This window comes from Lichenostomus cassidix, chromosome 7, assembly GCF_008360975.1.
Source record: "Lichenostomus cassidix isolate B80296 chromosome 7, HeHo_3.0, whole genome shotgun sequence".
Lineage (NCBI taxonomy): Eukaryota > Metazoa > Chordata > Aves > Passeriformes > Meliphagidae > Lichenostomus > Lichenostomus cassidix.
In genome coordinates this window covers 4,756,343-4,775,925 of record NC_139488.1, presented here as the reverse complement: position 1 = coordinate 4,775,925, position 19,583 = coordinate 4,756,343, and the positions used below count along the sequence as shown (strand labels likewise).

Genomic DNA, 19,583 nt, shown 5'->3' with positions numbered 1-19,583 from the left:
AAAGGATGGATTTAAAAAAAAAATTACAGTTTTTCCCAAAATACTGGCTGCTCCTCCATGCCCAAGCCATTATTTTGGAGAGGTTGGGAGCTGTTGATGGTCCAGAGAAGATGAAGCATTGGCTCGGTCTTGGCTCATGCCAGGTGCCCCAGTGAGCTGAGGGAGGCAGAGGCAGCAGCACTGCATTGCCCCCCCAGCCTGGACCCTGCCGCGGGGCTCGGCACTGCAGAGCAAGGCGGGTTCTGCTGCAGCAGCCGAGCCAGGGGAAACAATCCCAAACCTCCAACGTCATCGCCTGGCACTGCAGAGACCAGGAAAGGAACTGCTTCAGTGCCACACTCCATGGCTGCATCCCTGAACATGCCAGTGGGACTCGGGAAGCACCACAGGCATGTTCAGAGGGTGGCCAGACCGAGCCTGCTGGAGAGTGGAGTAACTGTGGGGTGTGAAGGGTGCTGGGGTGGATGAAACCACTGCAAAATGGCTGGGGAATGCTCCAAAGCCCCCCCAAACATTGTTCAGGGACATTCCTGTTAAAATGCCAGGTGACAACCCAGGGGGGAGAAGCTCTTGGAGAGAAGAGCAAGAAGCCAAAATGAGCTTGGCAACGTGAAGAAAACCAGATGGAATTCTGTAAGGCAAAGTACTGAACCTAACCGTGTGCAATTAAGTGCACAGGAACAGAGGAAATGCTCCCCATCCACCTGAAAGTGGCTGGGAGTGACAAGCTGACCTGAAGGATGTGCAGAAGGAAACCAGGAATGGTGAAGTGGGTCTTCACAGGAGATCCAGGCAGCAGAGAGCAACCCCAGACCCCTGGGACCAGCAAACACGGCCCCATGGGGAAGGGCTGGAGGAACCAAGGCTCTGCAGGACAGGGGGACAGAGGGACACAGGGTCTTGAGTGAGGGGCTTCAGCTGCACTGAAGAAGATCCAGAAGAGTTTCTCCACAGCCACACCATCCTGCCAGTTACCCTTGTTTAAATCAGCCACACAATTTGTATCTGCAAATTAAGTTCACCTCTGTTCGATAACCACCACACTTACAATCTTGACACTGAGCCCAATGCACCCAATTCAGGCTTTTTTCTCCCCATGCCAAAGTGCAAGAAATGTAAGCTAGGAGGTGGCACCTTGCAGCAGCAGATGCCTCCACAGACAAGCCAGGGATGCTCTGCCACTGTCGTGCATCAGCTGCAAAGGACCAATATCTTGCCCAAAAGAAGCCAGCACAGCTGGAAACAGACTCCAAGGGATGAGACAGTAAAATATCAGCCCCCTTAGCACCATATTTTGGATGCCATTTTTCAGGGGAACCCAAAGGACTCCCCAGGAAGGATGGTCATGGCCACAGACCCATGCTGGATGCTCACAAAGAAGGAGAGACCACAGGGAAGTGTGTGGACACCCAGGGACAAGCGACTTGTCCTCCAGCATTCCAGCAATGAGAGGCACAGCACTGCAAAAAGCTCCAGGCACATTCCCAGTATGCTTGTAGCTGGGGGGACAGCTGAGAGGAGAACCCCTCCAAGGACCTGGGAAAGCAGAAAGTGCCCACCTTCTAGTGCATCCTCCAAAACGGATGAGGATGCAACCAGGAGTATCTCTCCACAGTGCACAGCAGAAATCATCCCACCACCCCCCTCATTCCCCTCCTCCTCCAGAGCCTGCCGGCTGCCCTGGCTTTAATCCCACAGGCAGCATCATCCCAATAATTTCCCTCCATTTTCAATCTACTTCCCTCCATTTTCAATCTACTGATCTGGGGGCAGTCTGCAAATCCCTTCATCCTGAGAGCAAAGCAATCTACTGCTTCATCTCATCCCATCTCCATTTCTCTAATCCCTGGAAACAGGGACAAGGTTTGGAGCACATGGGCTGTCCCAGAGGGGTCTGTCCAGGGGTTGCTCTCATAAATGCCACCCAAATTCTCGGAGAACTGGACAGCATGATGGACAGAAAGATGGGGGACTGGGGCTGCTCTCATAAACGCCACCCAAATTCTCAGAGCACCTAGGGAAGGTCCCAGTCCCTCCCAATCCAGGGATGAGGGAACAGGTCTTCCCACTCCTCCCAGCTGCCATGCTGGGGATGTAAGGGACAGATTAGGAACAGCATGGAAAACATGTGGGGACAAGTGAGGGTGATGGGGGGAATCACAACCACCCTGGTCCCATCAATCCCAGTCGGATCCAGTGCTCTTTTTCCACAAGCCCAAACCCATGACTTTCACCCTGGCCATAGATGCTCTTTGGGAATGGCAGACTGATCAGAGACATGGGAAAGGAGACTAGTGTCTCTGCCTGCCCTGAAGAAACCCGGCATCCTGAGCGGATCAGTCAGGATGCACACTGACCCCATCCTTCCTTTGTCAAGCACCCACTGGCACAGGGCTGGAGGAAGCAGGGGGAATCCCACACCAATGGCCACCACAGGGCTGCGTCCAGCCTGACACTGTCCCCAGCCCAAAGCAAGGAGGATGCAGGGCTGGTGTGTGCCAGGGCTGTCTGGTGAACATGCAGGAGGTGGGGCAGGGCTGCACTGTCCCCATCCCGCGCCGTGCTGGCTCTCCCTGGCTCCGGCTGCCGAGGAGGAGGACGGGGGCCCTCGGCATCCGGGGGTGGATCGCCGGCGCGCTGCGCTCAGACCCTGACAGCAGGCTCCAAAACTGTCACTCCCGATCTGTTTTCACTTCAGCTAAACCTCAACCCCGATTACGATCAAGGAGAGCCGCCTCTCCTCTCCCCTTCTCCCGGTGGTAGGTCCTCTGTAACCTCGGGTCTCAACGCTGAGCCAAACCCCAGCCAGGTGAACTGGCTCCGCTGGGAATTGGGGCTGCTGGAGATGGGATCACAACTGCCTCTGTCCCCAAACCTAGCCCTGGCAGCAGAGGCCACAGCCAACATAACGGTTCCATCCCTGCAGGGCTGTGGGTCTCTGTCAAAATCCATGGGGGATGTGCCAACCATATCACAACCTGCCTTTGCCATAGGGGGTATCCATGCAGCTCCGAAGCTGCATCCATGGAGTGGAGGGGGTCTGGTGGCAGCAGGGTGCACCCACTTAGCAAACCCCAAATTAAATAAAGAAATAAAACCAGATCCGTGTGTGTGTGCATGAGATCACAGCACCAGGATGTGTTCAGCAGGAAGCTGGAAAAAACCTCAGTGATTGGAGACATGCCTCGCCGACTAGGGAAGCCTTCAAATTCCCTTCCAACTCAACTAGCCAAAAAGCAGCTGCAGAGAACCGGCAGACTCACATCATGGGGGGTCTCACCCACCCTTGTGCTGCACGACTGGGGGGCTCGAGGGCAGGAAAAATGGATGGAAACCATCCTCTGCTTCTCCAAAGGCAGGCACAGGCTGGAGCCAGGGCTCCCAGTGCTCCACCACCACTGGGATCGAGCTAATCCCAGTGCCGCCGGCAAGGTGCCCTCTCTGCCTGCTCCACAGCAAACACCCATTTCCCAAGAGCGTGCCTGGAAAAAACAATTGATCCCCTGAGAAAAGCAATGCTGGGACTACCAAAGCAGCATCCTTGCCTGGTACCCAGGGGAGTGTCCATCAAGGTCCCTTGAGCAGCTCCCTGTGCCCCTTGGTGCTCCCCAAAGGGGAGCTGGCCACCACTGAGGGGTTTGCTCCATCCGCCCTCGTCCCGCACGTCAAATTCCTGCAGCTTCTCCAATGCCATTTTGAAGGCATGAAAATAATGTTGGAAGCGCTTAAAGAGAGATTTTTCCCTCCGCCTTGAGTAGCAGCCTTTTGTCCCCACCACAAAATGACCATTTTTTTTCAGAGGAATGAACGTCTTCTTAATTCAGCAAGATTAAAAGAACATTTCCTACAGTTATTTCCCAAGAAGAAAAATTTGCTTTTGCATTTGAGAATGCTGGAAATATTTATCTCAATGAATCCCTAAAAGAAGGGGGAAGTCTGAGATTAAGAGCTTCGGAAATATTACTGAGTTATTCTGGAATTCTGTATTAAGAGCAAAACCCCAGCTATTAGGAAAGAATGCCTTTTTCTTTTAATTCAGGGTTGGGTTTCTGTATCAAAATGCAGCCCAGCATCTGTCCTTGCATCTGTCAAAACAAAGGTCAATCATTTTACGGAAACTTAAACACAACGTCCTTGAGCCACTGTTTCTGGTTTATTTTTAAGCCGGACGTGACTTCCAATTAATAAAATCAGATTTTCTAAGATTGTTCACATTCAAATAACATTATCCCAGGAAACTCAGAGTATGAGAAATACATATCCAAGGATATTTTCCCTTTATAGTAAGGAGATGATATTTGGGATTGATTTCAGCAGCTTTTAAGTCCTCTACAACCTTTGCCACTAATATTTCATTTTTCTACTTATAAAGTGATGACAAAACCAGAGAAAATGCAACAGAAACATGATGGTATCAGGAAGAATTTTGACACCCTGAGGAAAATGGGTATCTGAAGGCAAACAGAAAACAAAGCGAACATCACAATAAAACGTATTCCTCTCTCCAAATCAAATTTCCCCGGCAAAAGGAAAAAAAAAAGAATGGAAATAGGATAGAATTAAATAATAAAAATATTTAGAACATTAAAAATTAATGGATGTGGAATGGAATTAATTTTCTTTTAATACTGGAAATAGAATAGACTTTAAAGTAAAATATTAAAAATTTGGAAATATAGTGGAACTAAAAAGTAAAAATACTTAAAAGCAAACAAACAAAAAAATAAACTAATGGAAGGTAAAAGTCAAATGAATCATGGTTGGGGGTTTTATTATGTTGCCCGACTAAGACATGATTAACATCCCTGTTATTTCAGTATCTTTTTCTTGAAAGCAATTCCATTTGTGCCATTCCCACCCAAGCGCATACACAAATGACACTATCCAAAGGCAGAGCTGTAAATCACAGAATTTAGGAACAGCTGGATATTCTGGTTAAGGAAGAGATGGACGCTTCCCTGTGCAGGGAGACAATGTTTGGCATTGGCTGCCGGGCATGGGTAAAATGGAATTTAACTAAAATAAAGCACATACTTTGAGAACAATTTTACAAAAAAAAAAAAAATTGTGGCAAGATTTGTCAAATTTAACTCGCAAAAAATATTCGGCGAAATGATTTTGCAAAAAAAGAAAAAAAAAAGAAAAAAATCGGCAAAATAATTTCCCAACAGTATTTTGGAAATTCCTCCCAGGAGATACTTGGGGACCAGCCGCTAACTTAAGGGAATCCCGTTGCTCGCGCGCCGATGTCTCCCATAATCCCACCTCACGCAGCCACAGACTTAAATTTCCTCCACCAGAGATTCCCTTAAAACTGCTCCTAAGCATTCAAAGCTCTTCCAACCCACACCGGAGCCCCAGACCTGGCTGATTCCAGGATTCTTCCCTGACTTCCACTGGTGGGAAAAGTTGCCTGTGGTGGGTGGTCTTCCACCAAGACAATCTTTTAAATCTCCTTACCTTTCCCAAAGAGCCTCTTTCGTGCCGCTTTGGCGGGAGGGGGATCCAGACAGATGGCCAGTCTTTTCACGTTTGGAAAGGATGAGAAATGCTACAGGGGGGAAAAAATCCCAGTGATTTTTTTTTCCCCTATTCCGCCGTTCGGCGCAGAAGGGCTCCCAACCTCATTGGCCCTGGGAGATCCACCACGTGGCACGGGATGAAGAGCACGTGACCTATTTTCTCCCAAATCCCTGGGTTTGCTGGAAAGGGGGATGCACCCACTGCCGATGTTCTTGTCATTTCATGAGCTTTGATTTATTTATTTATTTTCATTATTTTTTTTTAAAGGCCACTGAGCAAATCTGGATGCCTCAAGGCGATGAGGGCGAACCAGCCAACGCTTCCAACATGAAGGAGAAAGGAGCTCGGCACAAGATGAGCTCCGGTGCACTGACAGTGAGCAGGGGGAAATTTGGGCACGTTTTATAGGGTGAATGCCCATTCAGTGAGGGGCTGGAGCCTCCGGGAGGGACAGGAGGGCTGTGCTAAACCCTCCATCTCACAGGCAGCAGCACAGTGGGAAGGACCAGGCTGAAGCCCTGCCTGCACGTCCCAGAGTTCAGCTGGCTCCCTGGAGGAAGGGGATGTGTTACAACTGCTCCATCACCCAAACCAAATGATCTCGTGCCCCCATGCTGCTCCTGACCCCTCCTCAGCTGTTCCCATCCTCTGCTGCCCTCCTGGCTGACGCACCAAACAACTGTTCCAAGAGACGACAAGTCTCCTCCTTTGGAGCCTGCTGAAGCAGCTTTCTGGGAAGCTGGACCAAGAACTGGACCAGACACATTCCAGGAGGGCATCGCCTGCTCCCACCAGCCCATGGCCTATTGGGGTGTTTCAGCATTTCTCCCAGAGAGACTCACCAAGCCCAAAATGCAGCACAATTCTGGGGACCCCAAAACAGCTCCTGAGACCCTGTGGAGCAAGGAAAGCCAAGCCATTGCTCCCAGTATGTGATTTTGACTGGTGCTAGGGAGTCTCTCCTTGTCCCAGCTCTGAGCCACCACATTCCAGCTAGCCATGGTCCACAGCCCAAGCATCTCCTGTCCTTCCCTCAGTAACCAGGGCAGGTACCAGCCCATCAGTGTCCAGACATTCCGTTTGGGGAAGGGAAAACGAGTTTTCTGGAGCCCCAGACATCTTCATGTTTTGTCCATCAAAGTTCAAGCCCATTGGTCGCACCAGTTGGAAGCTGCATTTTTCTGGTAACCCAAGCCTCCAGCTGGCTGTGCAAACCTTGGCTGTGCCTCCTTTCCATGCCAGAGATACACCTGTTCATCTGAAAGGTCCAACCAAATCTACCTCTGGCATCTGCCCTCAGATGTCACTTCTGCAGAGCAGCTGTCCCCAGCCAACCCCTCACCCAAGGGCTCGAGCCCTTCTTAGCCAGGGGTGACACCTAAGGCTCCTTGGAGAACCAACTGAGCTTGGGCTTTGGTGAAACAGCCATGGCCACCTCCAGCCCTTCTTGGCATCACTACCATGTCCCAACTGGTGTTTCTTCCTTGTGGATGTTCTCTCTCCATGGCTCTGCACAGGGACAGGAAGCACCAGGAGCACAGCCCCTAATTCCAGGTTCTTCCCAAGGCCAGGCAGTCTTACCACACTGTTCCCAGACACACAAGTACAGCCATAAAATGCCCCAAACAGTGCAGAGAAGCACAGGGTTTCACCCAAATCCTCTCTGGCTCGGAGGGTCACGCTCCTCCAGCTACCAGCCACACCATGGGGCACTCAGTTCCAACAAATACACATTGAGGGAGAAATTTTCCACACTCAGATGCAAACTATGGACACAGCCCAATGCATCCAGCTTGCTGCTTCCCCCTCCCATGTTCTCCAATGGCCAGAGAGAAGAAGCAATCCAGGACAGTGGAAGGTGTCCCTGCTCATGACAGCAGGTTGGAACATGATCTTTAAGGTTCCTTTCTACCCAAAGCATTCCACAATCCTGTGATTTCACAAACCCCGCCACGACCTTCCAGCCCCCTCCTCCTTCTCCAGTGAAGCTAAAGCTGGCTCCCCAGTAATCTTCCCAATAATTATATAATAGAGAGGCAGGCAGATAAATCATTTCAGACCGCTGTGCCGATAGAAAGCAAGCTGGATTAAAAGATCAGCAATACTAAGCAAATACTAAGCAAATCTAAGCAATACTTAGATTAAAATGGTTTGTTATTTTCAGCTGCAGGGAAAAATCTGTGGCTAAAGCACGAAGATGCAAAGGGAAGGCGCATCATCATCTTCTTTCCCCCCAAAATCCAATCTTTTTACATACTGGCCAAGACAAGTTCTAGGTTTCCAACCTCAAATCAGGTTTTGCTGCCCAATGGGTCAAAAAACCACACTTTGCCAATTTATATGGCATTTTAGCTAAAGATTAAAAGATGCTTCAAGTCGTATTTTGCTCACAAGAAGACATCAGAGCACTTAAACCAGGAGAACCAGCACATGGCTCAGCAGGTAACGTCACTACCTATGAAAAACGTGGCTCCTGGCACAATGAGTGCCAACCCCTTTGCCTTGTCCCATGCCTCCCCACACCCCCGAGCTGATGGCAGGAGGCTGCCAGGCTTACCAGCAGCGCAGAGGTGGCAGTGGCAGCTGGGAGAAGCCCATCAGACAGCAGGACAGCTCTCTGCAGGGACCTATATGTTGTCCCCCTGGCCCCCAGCAAGGTCGGCAGCCCGGGGTGCTACGCTCTGACTGATGGCTTTGGAAAGGCGTGAAGGGGAGGCAGGAAAAAAGGGGGAGAGAGGGAGCTGGCGCTGGGGGCTGAGCTCTCCGCAGGGCATGGCGCTCATCAGCCCATCCCGGATCGATGGCTGAGCTTTGCTTGTTCACCTTCAAGTTCAGATTGAGCAGAAGGGTCAAACTGGGAAATGGTTTGCCACTGGCGGGTTCGTCCCCATCACCACCCTGCAGCCTTGCACCACAGCCATTTCCCCTGCTGGAATGGGCAATTCCCACCCCACAGCATCTCCAGCATCAGCATTCCCACCAGAGGACATTGCTAACCCCGTAGAATGTCCAGCCTCCAGCATCATCAGTGATTGTTAGTCCCATCACCTGGATGGGAGATGGAGCAGCAGCAGTTTTTCCAGTTCTAGAATATCCTGAGTTGGAAGGGATCCACAAGGATCATTGAGTCCAACTCCCGGCCCTGCACAGGACAACCCCCAGAATCCCACCTTGTGCTCTTCCAGGTGTCTCTCCCACCTCTGGCTTTTCTATAAAAAAGTCACAGTACCACACACACAGGATCAGCCTTGAGTTCTGAGAATGAAATCCCATAGGGAAAGAGGTCCAGACACAGCCTTGAGGAGGCCTTATACAGAAACAAGCACCAGAATCCTCTCCCTGCTGTGGATGTGGGAGAAGGGCTGGGATGTTGGACAGGGAGCATGAGAGGGCAGAAAAATTATATCAGAGACCTTCCTGGAGGGAGGGAGGGAGGTAGGAGCTGTGGGATGTTATGATGTTCACCCAAATGAAGTCTTAATGACCACTTATTGCACAAAAGTGTCTTCACTAAAGCCAGCAAATAAAGTGCACTCACTGGACAGTTTGACGAATTGGTCCCAGACTGGACACTCAGCTGCCCCAGCAAAAACTGGGGTTGGCCATGAGGGATCCCTCCCCCAAGACTGCCTTGCTCAGTGAGATGTCAGCAAGCAGGGAAGAGGCAGGGACCTCCAGGGATGCACTCTCAAGTGCATCCTTCCTTCAGCTCATGGCCTTCCACCCCAAAAATGCCTGTACAGATGGATGCATGTGTAAGAGATTGCTCATAGCAAGACAGAGCTGCAGTGATGGTAGAACCCTCGGACCAGAACAACCAGTACCCACCACATGACCAGAGGCCATGGATAAACCTCTTCAGGTTTTTTTTTGCAAGTTCTGTCCTTGCTGCACCTTTCTGGGTTAGCTGCAGCTCCTCTGGGAAACCTCCATCCCTCTATGCAAAATGCACCAGCGTGTTGCAGGTACAGTGTTTGCTCTGGCTGGTCTCTCTGAGCATTTTCCGTGCAGAAAACAGGGGAAAGTGACACTTCTAAAAGGAATGGGAGAGAAGTGGGTTCGTCTGTCGCTACAACATTTCTGCTTTATGGAGCTGTCTTCTCCCTCAGAGACGAGCGTCCTCCTCTCCACTAATGGAAAATGTTGCCCCGCCATCCATTCGTGCCAGTCAATGCCTGGGACAATATGATGGCCTGGGGCGACTGCAGATCTATTTTCGTCACAAAAGCAGAGTGGCTGATGAAAATCACCCCGTCTCTGCACTTCCCAGCTTAGCTCTTTCACTGGTTTTAATGGAATGGCTAGTGTGGCGGAAAGCAGGCGGCGAGGGCAGAGACAGTGGAATGGGAGACCTGCATGGATGAGGAGAGAGGCCCCAGCACCCTCCCTGCAGGTGTTCTACAGCCAAAGGGGGCTGCAAAGACCCCTCCTCCCAGGATTTGCCCAGGGAAGCAGTGGCTGCCCCATCCTGGGAAGTGTTCAAGGCCAGGTTGGACAGGGCTTGTGGAAGGTGTGCCTGTGAAACAAGATGAGCTCTAATGTCCCTTCCAACCCGAACCATTCTGGGACTGCATGACTAGGAGAGGACCTTACCTTACCCTGCAGATTGGCCTCGAGCTCCAGAGTGATTCCTGGGAGGGTCTGGCTGCACCAGAAAAGGGCATGCTGAGCACGGGGGAGAATCCAGCAGTCCACGGCACGAGCCTGCAGGCCAGGACACAGCAGAGGTTAAGGCATGGCACAAAGACACACCAAAGCTGCTTAATGTGAACTTCAGAGAGAAATAAAACACAGACTGGGTTGGGGCTCGGGGGAAAATGATCAGGAGCATCGCCTCCAGGTTGTGTTTGGGGCAGGCAAGCATTACTTGTATTTTTCGCTACATTCCAAACAGGTTTGGGCAGATCCGCAGCATCCACCAACCACGGGAAACCATCCTGTGGAGGAGGGGATCCCTGGGATGGCAGAGAGACCCCCCAGGTGACCACAGCCCAGCAGTCCTCCTCTGTGGTAACCTGCCTGTGGTCCTGCCCCTTTCTTTCTTTCCTGCAGAAATGCAAGGGTGATGGAAAGAATCCAGCACGTTTCAGTGCCATGGGTGCCGAGTGCCAGCTGTATTTTTGTTGCTGCTCCCAATAAGTTAACTGGGGCGTGCACTACTCGTCAATGCAATCAATGGAGCAGCCTCAGCCACTAATAAACTGAGAGCCAGAGGGCAGGAAAACCTCTCCACTGCCGAAAATATTCCCTGGGCAGCAGGGTGGGTGAGCTGCAGACCCCTTGCTTGGAGTTGGTACTGCTCTTAGTGTGCTGAGGGTCTTTGTGTGTTAACAGGGAAAACCTTTCTCTTCCTGGTGACTCAGCAACCTCCATGCTCATGCCCAGTGACCTGGGCACTTCCCTGCCCTGGGAAGGAGCCTGTCAGTGGGAGGGGAGCCCATGGGACCTCCTGAGATCAGTCTTCAGTCCTACTGATGCTCACAGCAGCGTCAGCACAGAGATCAGAGGGGGCTGCCCAGGGCTTTATCCCTTTGGGGGTTGAAAACCTCCAAGAGTGGAGCATGTACAGCCTCTCTCAGCAACCAGCTGTCCTCAGAATTCATGTTTTTTCCCTCAGTAGTTCTCTCCATGTCCTCCAAGATAGCGGCTGCATCCCCAGCTGGTGTCACCTGCAAGCAGCACAGGTCCTGGGATGGACCCTGAGGGACTTCCCTCCTCTCCACTGAGCCTACACAAGCCAGATACATTTTAAATCCCAGCAGTGGCTGCAATAGTAACACCCTGTCCCATTGATTCTGCCCAACAATAAAAAATTGGAAAGGATGGAAGCCCCAAACTGTGACTCACCGTTGGAGGACCTGCAGGGACAGGTCGGGGATCCTGTGGAGCTGGGGGTCAGCAGTGGAGAAGGCAGGGAAGGATCTGGAAGACAGCACATCTCAGCATCCTGAGGAACCCAGGCAGCTCCCCCACCCAGAATCCACAATAGCATCCTCCCAGCACTGCTGGCCACACAGGGAACAGGGAAGCAGGAGTGCAAATGGGCCCAGAACAGACGAGTCCTTGGTAATTGTTTTATTCTAATCAGTACAAATTGCTGGTCACTGATTCCAGGGTTGAAAAAAAGAAGGAAAAATCCTGACCACGGCATCAACTTCTTCAACATAATCATGAAAAGAGAGCCCAGGCAAGGATTTAGGATACTGGAAGGACAAGGGGTGGCAAGGAAATCCCAATTCTTCTTCCCAGAGCCAGCATGAGCACAAATCATCAAACCACACCCCACAAATTCATGGGGGAAAAGACTTGCATTGGTCTTCCAGGTCCTAAGTTGGAGTTTATCCCAAGACAAGGCTTAGCATCCAGGGAACACCGCATTAAGGAATTTGTTAGAAGTTTTCTTAATCCATAACAAGTCCATCCCTCAGCAGCTCTGCTCCTTGTTACACCCCACCCCTTCCATCACCAAACAGCAGGGGACATCCCAGCCATGACCCTGTGGTCCTGCAGCAGGCACCCCCACACCTGTGTGTCCCATAACATTGGGGACATACTGGGACAACACAAAGAGTGAACCTCAAGTAACCCAACAGTACAAGCAAAGGAATCAATTATACTTTTCTCCTGGTTGTTCTCTCCAGTGAAGCATGCATTGGTGCCAGCAGAAGCACCAGTAAGCTCATCCCACCAAAAGTTTCCATCTCCTGATCCATGGCAGCGTAGAGTAGGATGCTCTATGCTACCATTCCAAATACCACATCTCCTACTCCATACCACTCCCCCTTCCCAAAAATACCAAAGCCTGCTCCAACACCCATCCTGCCTCTCTGAACACTCGGGACTTCAACTTCCCCTCACCAGTGAGTCCTTGGCTGTTTATGCCCATGGGGAACCTTCCCTGGGATGTTTGGGATCATGGGGCACTTTGTGTGACGTCCAAGCTCTGCAGAGAGCATGGAGAGCTTGGAGAAGTCCTCTTGCTTTGCTGTGACCCTCCAGGGACAATTCAAGGTCTTTTGGAAGACATGCTGCGCAGTAGTGAGAGATGGGGACAGGATGAGGTGAGATGAGAATGGGAACGGGGTGGAAATGGTTGGAATGGGATGGGATGGGATGGGATGGGGATGTTCTCCACCATACCACCAAACCCTGACCTATAGTACACCCCACAGACAGAAATATCAGTAAGATGGCTCCATCTGCATTGTCCCCCCAGGCTGCCAGCCCCCTTGGCGCTGGAGAGAACTCCCCTCCCCTCCACTGGGGATGCAGCAGCCCCCCCATTGCCAGGATCCGTTTTGTTCCGGGGTTCTCCGCGCTGCCGCTCCCCGTGCAGGGAGAGAAGGATCCTCCCCTGACCTGTGTTCCCATCATCCGCCTGCCCGGGTGTTTCACGCAGACAGAGGCAATGATTTTAATGTCCCAGTGAACAAGCTGTCGGGATGCATCAGCCTCAATGGGCAGCCTTCAGAGTTGCCTTCTCCTCCCAGGCGCTGCCTGGGCGAGGAAAACCAATTCCAGCTCTGCGCACACACACACAGAGTGTCACCGGTGCCTGTGATTTTCCAGCTTTTTAACTAAAAATCCTTGCAAAACCCGCTGGTGAGGAGGGGGAGGCAGTGAGCCCAGGGTGGGGGTCGGAGGGGAGGTGCTGCTGGGCTGGCACAGGGGCAGCCCGGCGGGCAGAGCCCTGGTGACGTGATGGGACCTGAGCGCTACGGAGCCGTCAGGAGCCTGGGCAGAGATGAGCTGAGAAAAGCCATGAGCAGAGCTGACATCTGCCCCCTGGGCGGGTAGCTAATGAGCGGAGACATTGTCCATTTGGGGAGACGAGGGAAAGTTAAAAGATTTCCAAGCTGACACCTGGCAGCCTCCATCGTGTTCCTGGCCAAACAGCAAGGGAAGGAGAACGGAGGTGGGGGCTGGAACTGGTCACCCCTGGGCTCTGCAGGGGTGGGCGAGCTGGATGGCCACGGCGTTGGCATCTCAGCAGCTCATCCACGCTGCCCAAATCTGCCTCGTTTGTGATTTTCTGCCACGTTGAAAGAGAAATTAGTGCTTTCTGGGAGCTGCGGGGGTCTGGTAGGGTCCCACGCTGCCCCATACCCTGTGAAAAGGCAGCAGCATGGTGGGGAGCACATTCCTGGGTCCAGCAGCACGTCAGACCTGCTCTAGGCTAGCATCCGGGCATGGGAAAAGGTTCCTGTGTCCTGGGGTCTCCACATCCTGGGAGTAGGATGGCCCTCAGCAATGCCCCAGCCCCTAGCATCACCCAGCAGCTCCCCCACGCTTCCACAAACCTAGTTCAGTCAGTCCCTATAAATCCAGCCTGCCTAAACCCACTTGTCATAAGCTCTTCCCTAACTCACCTCCAGCCTCCTCACTACCCACCACCTTCCACTGGCACCTGGTGACGAGACAGGAGTGATGGAGCAGGAGAAGGGAGAGCTCTGCATTGCTCCTATCGCCTCCCAGTTTTCCCCTCAGGAAAACCTGGCTCTAAAAGTACTTGTGAGCCAGCAAACACCCCTGTTTCCCCCCCAAATCCCTGGCAGTGTGGGAAAGCCCACAATGAGATGCTCTTCTCCCCACTCACCTGCCTGCTTTCCCAAAGGCCAAGTGGATTTACAGGGAAATCATCTCCCTGCAACTATCCTGGCTGAAAGGGGTGATCCTGGAGCATCCTCAAGGCTTTCCACCAGCCTAAAAACCAGCTTAAAAACACTGACTTTACTCCACATGGTTTTCACCAGCTGTATCAGCAAACACTCTTGGGTCTAGACCCCATTACAAGTATGATTTTCACCTGCCTAGCTCCAGGGATTTTTGCTCCTTTCCAACAGATATAGCCAGAAATGGCCAAAAGAAGGGTGAACCTTCTCCCTGGGATGCCTGGGAGTGGAAACAGCAGCTGGGCTCAGGCTGCTCCTCCCTGGCATCCTCTGACCTGCTGGGTTTGAGCAGATGGAGCAGCCACAAATCCCCCCGTAAGCCAGGGAAGGGACTAATCTCCTAGAGGACAAATCGGTTGGCGAGGGGGGCAAGCTCAACATTCCACCTTTTCCTCCCTCCTCTGGCAAACTCAGTATCATCCAGAGGGATCCCAGCATCCCTGAGGGTGGGGAAGGCCGCACCAGGAGTTTGGACACCCAGTTTGGGGACAAGCAGACATTTAGGTCACAGCAAGGTCAGCCTTAAGTGCCCTGTGCAGGGAGACACGGCAGTTGGCATCTCCATGGGGGACCACATCTGGTGAGCTCTTAAAACTTCCAAAATGCTCTCCAGCCATGAAGGGCTGAGGCTTCTTCAAGACTGAGAGGCCCTTGGTGGGTGTAGGAAGATGGAGGAGCAGCCACTGGGATGAGGCAGACTACCCACAGTGGAATCCCTGGCCCTTCCTCACTGCTGGAGAAAGATTAGGTCCTCTGGAGTGGGTTAGTCCAGGCCCTCAGGATGGGATCTGGAGAGACAAAAACACTTCCCAAAACACAGACATCCCCAGAAGGACTGGGAATGATGCAATGTCAAATGATGTCAAATGCACTCGGGTTGGCACCAAGCCCCACAGCAGATCCCACCAGGGACATCACCCGTGGCCACGCTCACCCTGTGTCCTTCAGAAAGGTGTTTCTGCCCAAAAGACCCCAAAACAGAGGTCAGCCCAAGGACACACAGCCCAGTCCTTCTCCCAGGGCCATCCACAAGCAGCCGATCCTCTGCAACTCATTTTCCTTCTGCTCCAGAGGCCATGGAGAGTGAGATGATCAGCAAATTTTTCTTCTGGGTTGTGGCTATTTATCCTTCCCTCCTTCCTTTCTTGTGTCCCCTTTTCCCTTGCTTAAGGGCTGGAAAACTCCTCCTGTGTCCTTGCAAGGGACAAATGTCTCACCAGATATTGTCAGCCCTGCTCAGAAAACTCCAAGGTGGGAGAGCTGATGAGGAAAGGCATGAGAGCCCTCAGAAACGCTTGGAAGGGAGAGGATGGAAAAGGTACAGGCTGGGATGTGAGGCATCTGGGTTTGGATTGCACCCTGCATATGGATAGCCAGCAGAGCCTGGAGAAGTCCTGGATGAGGTGTAACACCCACCAGTGGGGCACAACATCAGGAACCCCAGAAAAACCTATTTTCCAGGTGGGGAAGCTGAGTCACAAAGGAAACCACCATGGACAAGCCTGCCTGCCCCATGGAGCTACACTGTCCCAGGGAAAACCTAATTTCCCAGATAGCCTGAGCTCATGTTATCATGCCCTGCATTCATGTTATCAGTCCAAGAAAAGCCTTTAAACAGGGAATTGTTTCCATATTTTAAGGAAAGCTTAGAGGCACAGAGCAAGTGAGCATCTCTGGAGGTCTCTGGTCCAGCTCCTGCCCCAGGCCATGTCACTCCAGAGATGGATTGGGCTGTCTGGCATGAAATAATTCCACCCTGAAACCTCAAAACTTTTTCCAAGCCCTCCATTTTCTGCTTGCACAAAAGAGAGGAGATGTTCCCTGGATGTCCCCACCCACTGCCATCACCGAAAAGCCTCATTTTTATCCTTTTCAGAGCACAATGGGCAGCAAGGACCTCATCACAGATCATCACCTGGATTAAAAGGGAGCACTCCATGGTGGTGCCCACAGTGATGATATCCCTGGGTCCATGGTGGTATCCCCATAGTGTCAATGCCCCCATACCCATGTGACCTGTGCCATGGGGGACATGCCACCATCACCCCAAAGAGTCCCCAGGACAGCCCCAGGCCTGTGGTGTGGCCATTCCACCTCCTCACCTCCAGAGTGGGTTCTGGGAGCAGCACAATGTGAAGGCACATCTGGCAGCGTCAGGAGGGTGCAGCTGCAGCTGGATAGGTGGCTCTTTCCCTGTGGAATAAAGGGATGAAGGTCAGTTATGGGGCAAAAGCATCCTCCAAACAATGTGCCCTCCGCAGCAGGTCCCCACACAAACATTTGAACATCACCCAGAACCCATGCCAGAGATGTCACCACCCCAATTCCCTGAGGACAAGCAAGTCCTAGATGCAGCTTTTCCCAACCCAGCTGACCAGAGTCCTCTAGGGCATGACTAGAGCCCTCCAGGGCACTTGGATTTTCAGGAAATCATCACCTTGTGCTGGGAAAGTAGGGACAAGAGGGTTTGCTCCTTGGTGGCAGGGATGCATGAGTCATCCTCCAGCCTGATGCCCTTGAAACAGAGCCAAAAAAGCTTTTACCCAAAGTACCAGCAATAGGATACCAGAGCTAGAGCTCCAGGATTAACCCTTTCCTGGCAGAAGCTGGCTGGCTGCCCTCCCATGCAGATCCTTTCTCCTCCTCTGCTCAGTGTCAGCTCTTCCCACTGTGTGCACCCACCAGGTTGGTGGACATGATGCCAACACTCCCCTAGCAAAGGCAGGGAGGGGGACATGCTAGTGATGGGCTGCTGACAGACCAAATGGGGTTGGAAACACATGCCCCCACCTGGGGAATGGCATTTCTTTTGACATGTCCCACCACAAAGCCTGCCCAGCAAACAGGACAATGTTTGCGGTCCACCAAAGGGAAAACACAACTCAAAAAAATAAGGTGGAAAATTTAAAGCTCTTTGTTTCACTGTTTTGGGGGGAAAGCTCTTGATTCCTGTATTCCTGGGTCCTAGTTTTATTTAGGAACCCACCAAACCACCCATAGCTCCAATGGGATCTCCACTGTCCAGTGTGCCAAGACTTGATGGGCTTTCCCCAAAATAGGGAGAATCAGCCTGCTGGAGAATCCCATCTTCCCTCCTTGACAGAAAACAGCCCCTGGGGGACAGGTGGGAATTTCTGTGCTAAAAGGAGGTTTTCTTTCCTGCAGGCAGACAGAGAGGTGCCAGCACCCAGCTTTCCTGCCAACCTGATGACAATTGACTTATTCCTGCAGAGTGGAAAGGTGGGAGCTTCAACCTGTGGCTGTGGCAGTGGGCACAAGGATTACTGAGCAGGAGGATGAAGGATGATGCTCCTTGCCCAGGGCTGAGAGTGAAGGTCCACCCAGGGGTGGCTGCAGCACTGCAGCCTTGCTGTGCAGGGCCCCAGAAGAAGCCCAGCCTCTCCTGGGGCCATCCAAAAGGGAAGGGAAAGGTGCTGGGGGTTATATTGGTACCCACTAACCTGGGCTGGAGCCTCCTGCCACAGCTCCATCGACCTAAGCATCACTTGACCCACCCTAGCAGTCTGGCAGCAGTTTTGGCATCTGCATGGATCTGCCCCGGACATTTCAAGTGAGCTCAGACAGGGATTTCCCTTTTGCTTCCTCCCACAGGGTGCTGTGGAAATGCTCCTTGAAAGCATGGATTAGGTCACAGAGATTCTAAACAGATTCTTCACCTCCTGCAGGGTTTTCCACCCCAGTTTGCTTCATACAGTCTGCACTGGGGGCTGCTAAGTGTGCCCTCCACCCTGGGGGATCCCTGTGCACCTGCCAGCCCACCCTAGTGCAGCATCCTGTATGTCCCACCAGGACACCCTGTCCCTCATCACCACATCCCTAAGGATGCACAGATGCTCTCCGCTCTCCCAAGGATGGACAGCACGATCCATCCAGGCCTGCAAATCCTGGAACACCCGATCCATGCCACAGCAGCCAGCTTCCCCCCACATCCCCAGCACCATGGGAAACCCTGGGACACCACGGCCCCAAGCTGCCCCACCTGCCCTGGGTTTGCTGCGTGCAGGACTGGGGGAAGCCCTGCAGCAATTCCCGGGGGGCCATGCAGCATCCGCATGGGGTGGGGATGGATACTCTGCAGTGCAGCGCTTGTCAGAGGATGCTGCACAGGGTTGGGCTGCTGCATGGACCCCAGGATGGGGCAGAAAGGTCTCACCCAGACCCTGGGAGGACCTGCTGAAAGGAGATGGGCAAATAAACGCTCCCCCAGGAGTGAGAGCTGAATAAACTGACCCCTCTTGAGCCTGCTGTGTGATGATGGGTGGTGGCTCCAGTGGGAAGCATCCCCAGTGCAGGGCACCCAGTATTCCCTCGAGGCACGTGCTGAAGAACCAGCCCAATGACCAAGTGGGTGGCAGCCCTGGCTTAAAATTAGATGGTCTTGAGGTCCCTTCCAACCCAAACCATTCTGCGATTCTACAATGATTCTAATTTTGCAGGAAGGACAGAAAAGTCCTTCCTGGGGAAATGGGCTCCCAGGAGATGATTTGCCCAGCTAGAGGGGAAGTTTGGAGGCCTGGGACCCCTTTTCTCCCCCACCAGCACTGATGCTGAGGCTGCATCTGCACTGCTTGGTGACCACCACATCTGCAGCATGCACCCATAACTCACCACCAGCTTGACACCCGTGGGACCCCATGGGTGCTGGCAGCTAAAACCCAGCAGCCAGAGCTCAGGAACACGCCTTGGGACCCCTCGGGATGTTCTCACCCAAAGCCATGCAGCATCCCCGCCATCGCCATGCACACTTCTCCCTGCAGTGGCGAGTGGGGAGGTTCGGAAAGCTGCTCCCCTTGGAGACCCCTGCTTGTCCCCAAGCGGGGACAGGACTTAGGGCTTGTTTCAGCAGAGCCCGGCAGCCTCCTAAGGCTGGAAGCCAGGGACCGAACACTCCCAGCAGCCTCGCAGAGCCGCTCAGCCGGGACGGGCAGCACACAGGGGCACCTCCTGGGGACAGGGGGGACACGGGGGACTGGGTCGGTGGGTGCACGCCCTCCGCTCCCCGGAGTGATGCCGCACCGGGAGCCGCCTCGCCCCGATGTCGCCGCCACCACACCCATCCGCGTCCCCGCACGGGGGACTCTCCATCCCCGCTCCAGGTGCCGGGGTGCCCCTGCCGGACTGGGAGCTCCATCCCGGCCCCTCCATGCCCAAAACACAGCGCCCCGGGGAAGGCAAAACCCTACCTGTGTCCGGACGGACGGACGGACGGACGGAGGCAGGGCTGGGGCAGGGCGGGGGAGTGACAGGGCTGACTCAGGGGCGGTGGCAGCCGGAGCCGAGCGGGTGCGCCCAGCCCTGGCCGCCACCCCCCCGGATCTGTCCGGCCCCCCCGACTTCCTTCCCCTGCCCCGTCCCTTCCCGTCCCAG

General features: G+C 53.1%; 1 protein-coding gene across 23 annotated transcripts in view; it reads right to left on the bottom strand.

Moving 5' to 3' along the window:
- The window catches only part of PCBP3 (poly(rC) binding protein 3), a 54,431-nt gene that overhangs the window by 33,679 nt on the left and 1,169 nt on the right, over positions 1–19,583 (bottom strand). For 15 of the 23 annotated variants that reach the window (XM_085065897.1, XM_085065888.1, XM_085065895.1 and 12 more), the window contains exons 2-4: positions 16,298–16,388; positions 11,371–11,445; positions 10,122–10,227 (exon numbers count right to left, since the gene is read on the bottom strand). In XM_085065897.1, the coding sequence (XP_084922023.1) occupies positions 10,122–10,187 (66 nt within the window). In that variant the 5' untranslated portion in view covers positions 10,188–10,227; positions 11,371–11,445; positions 16,298–16,388. Of the gene's footprint in view, positions 1–5,460; positions 5,552–10,116; positions 10,229–11,370; positions 11,446–16,297; positions 16,389–18,446; positions 18,580–19,399; positions 19,577–19,583 lie in introns of those variants that run through there. The other 8 variants (XM_085065903.1, XM_085065906.1, XM_085065896.1 and 5 more) reach the window with 7 other exon arrangements.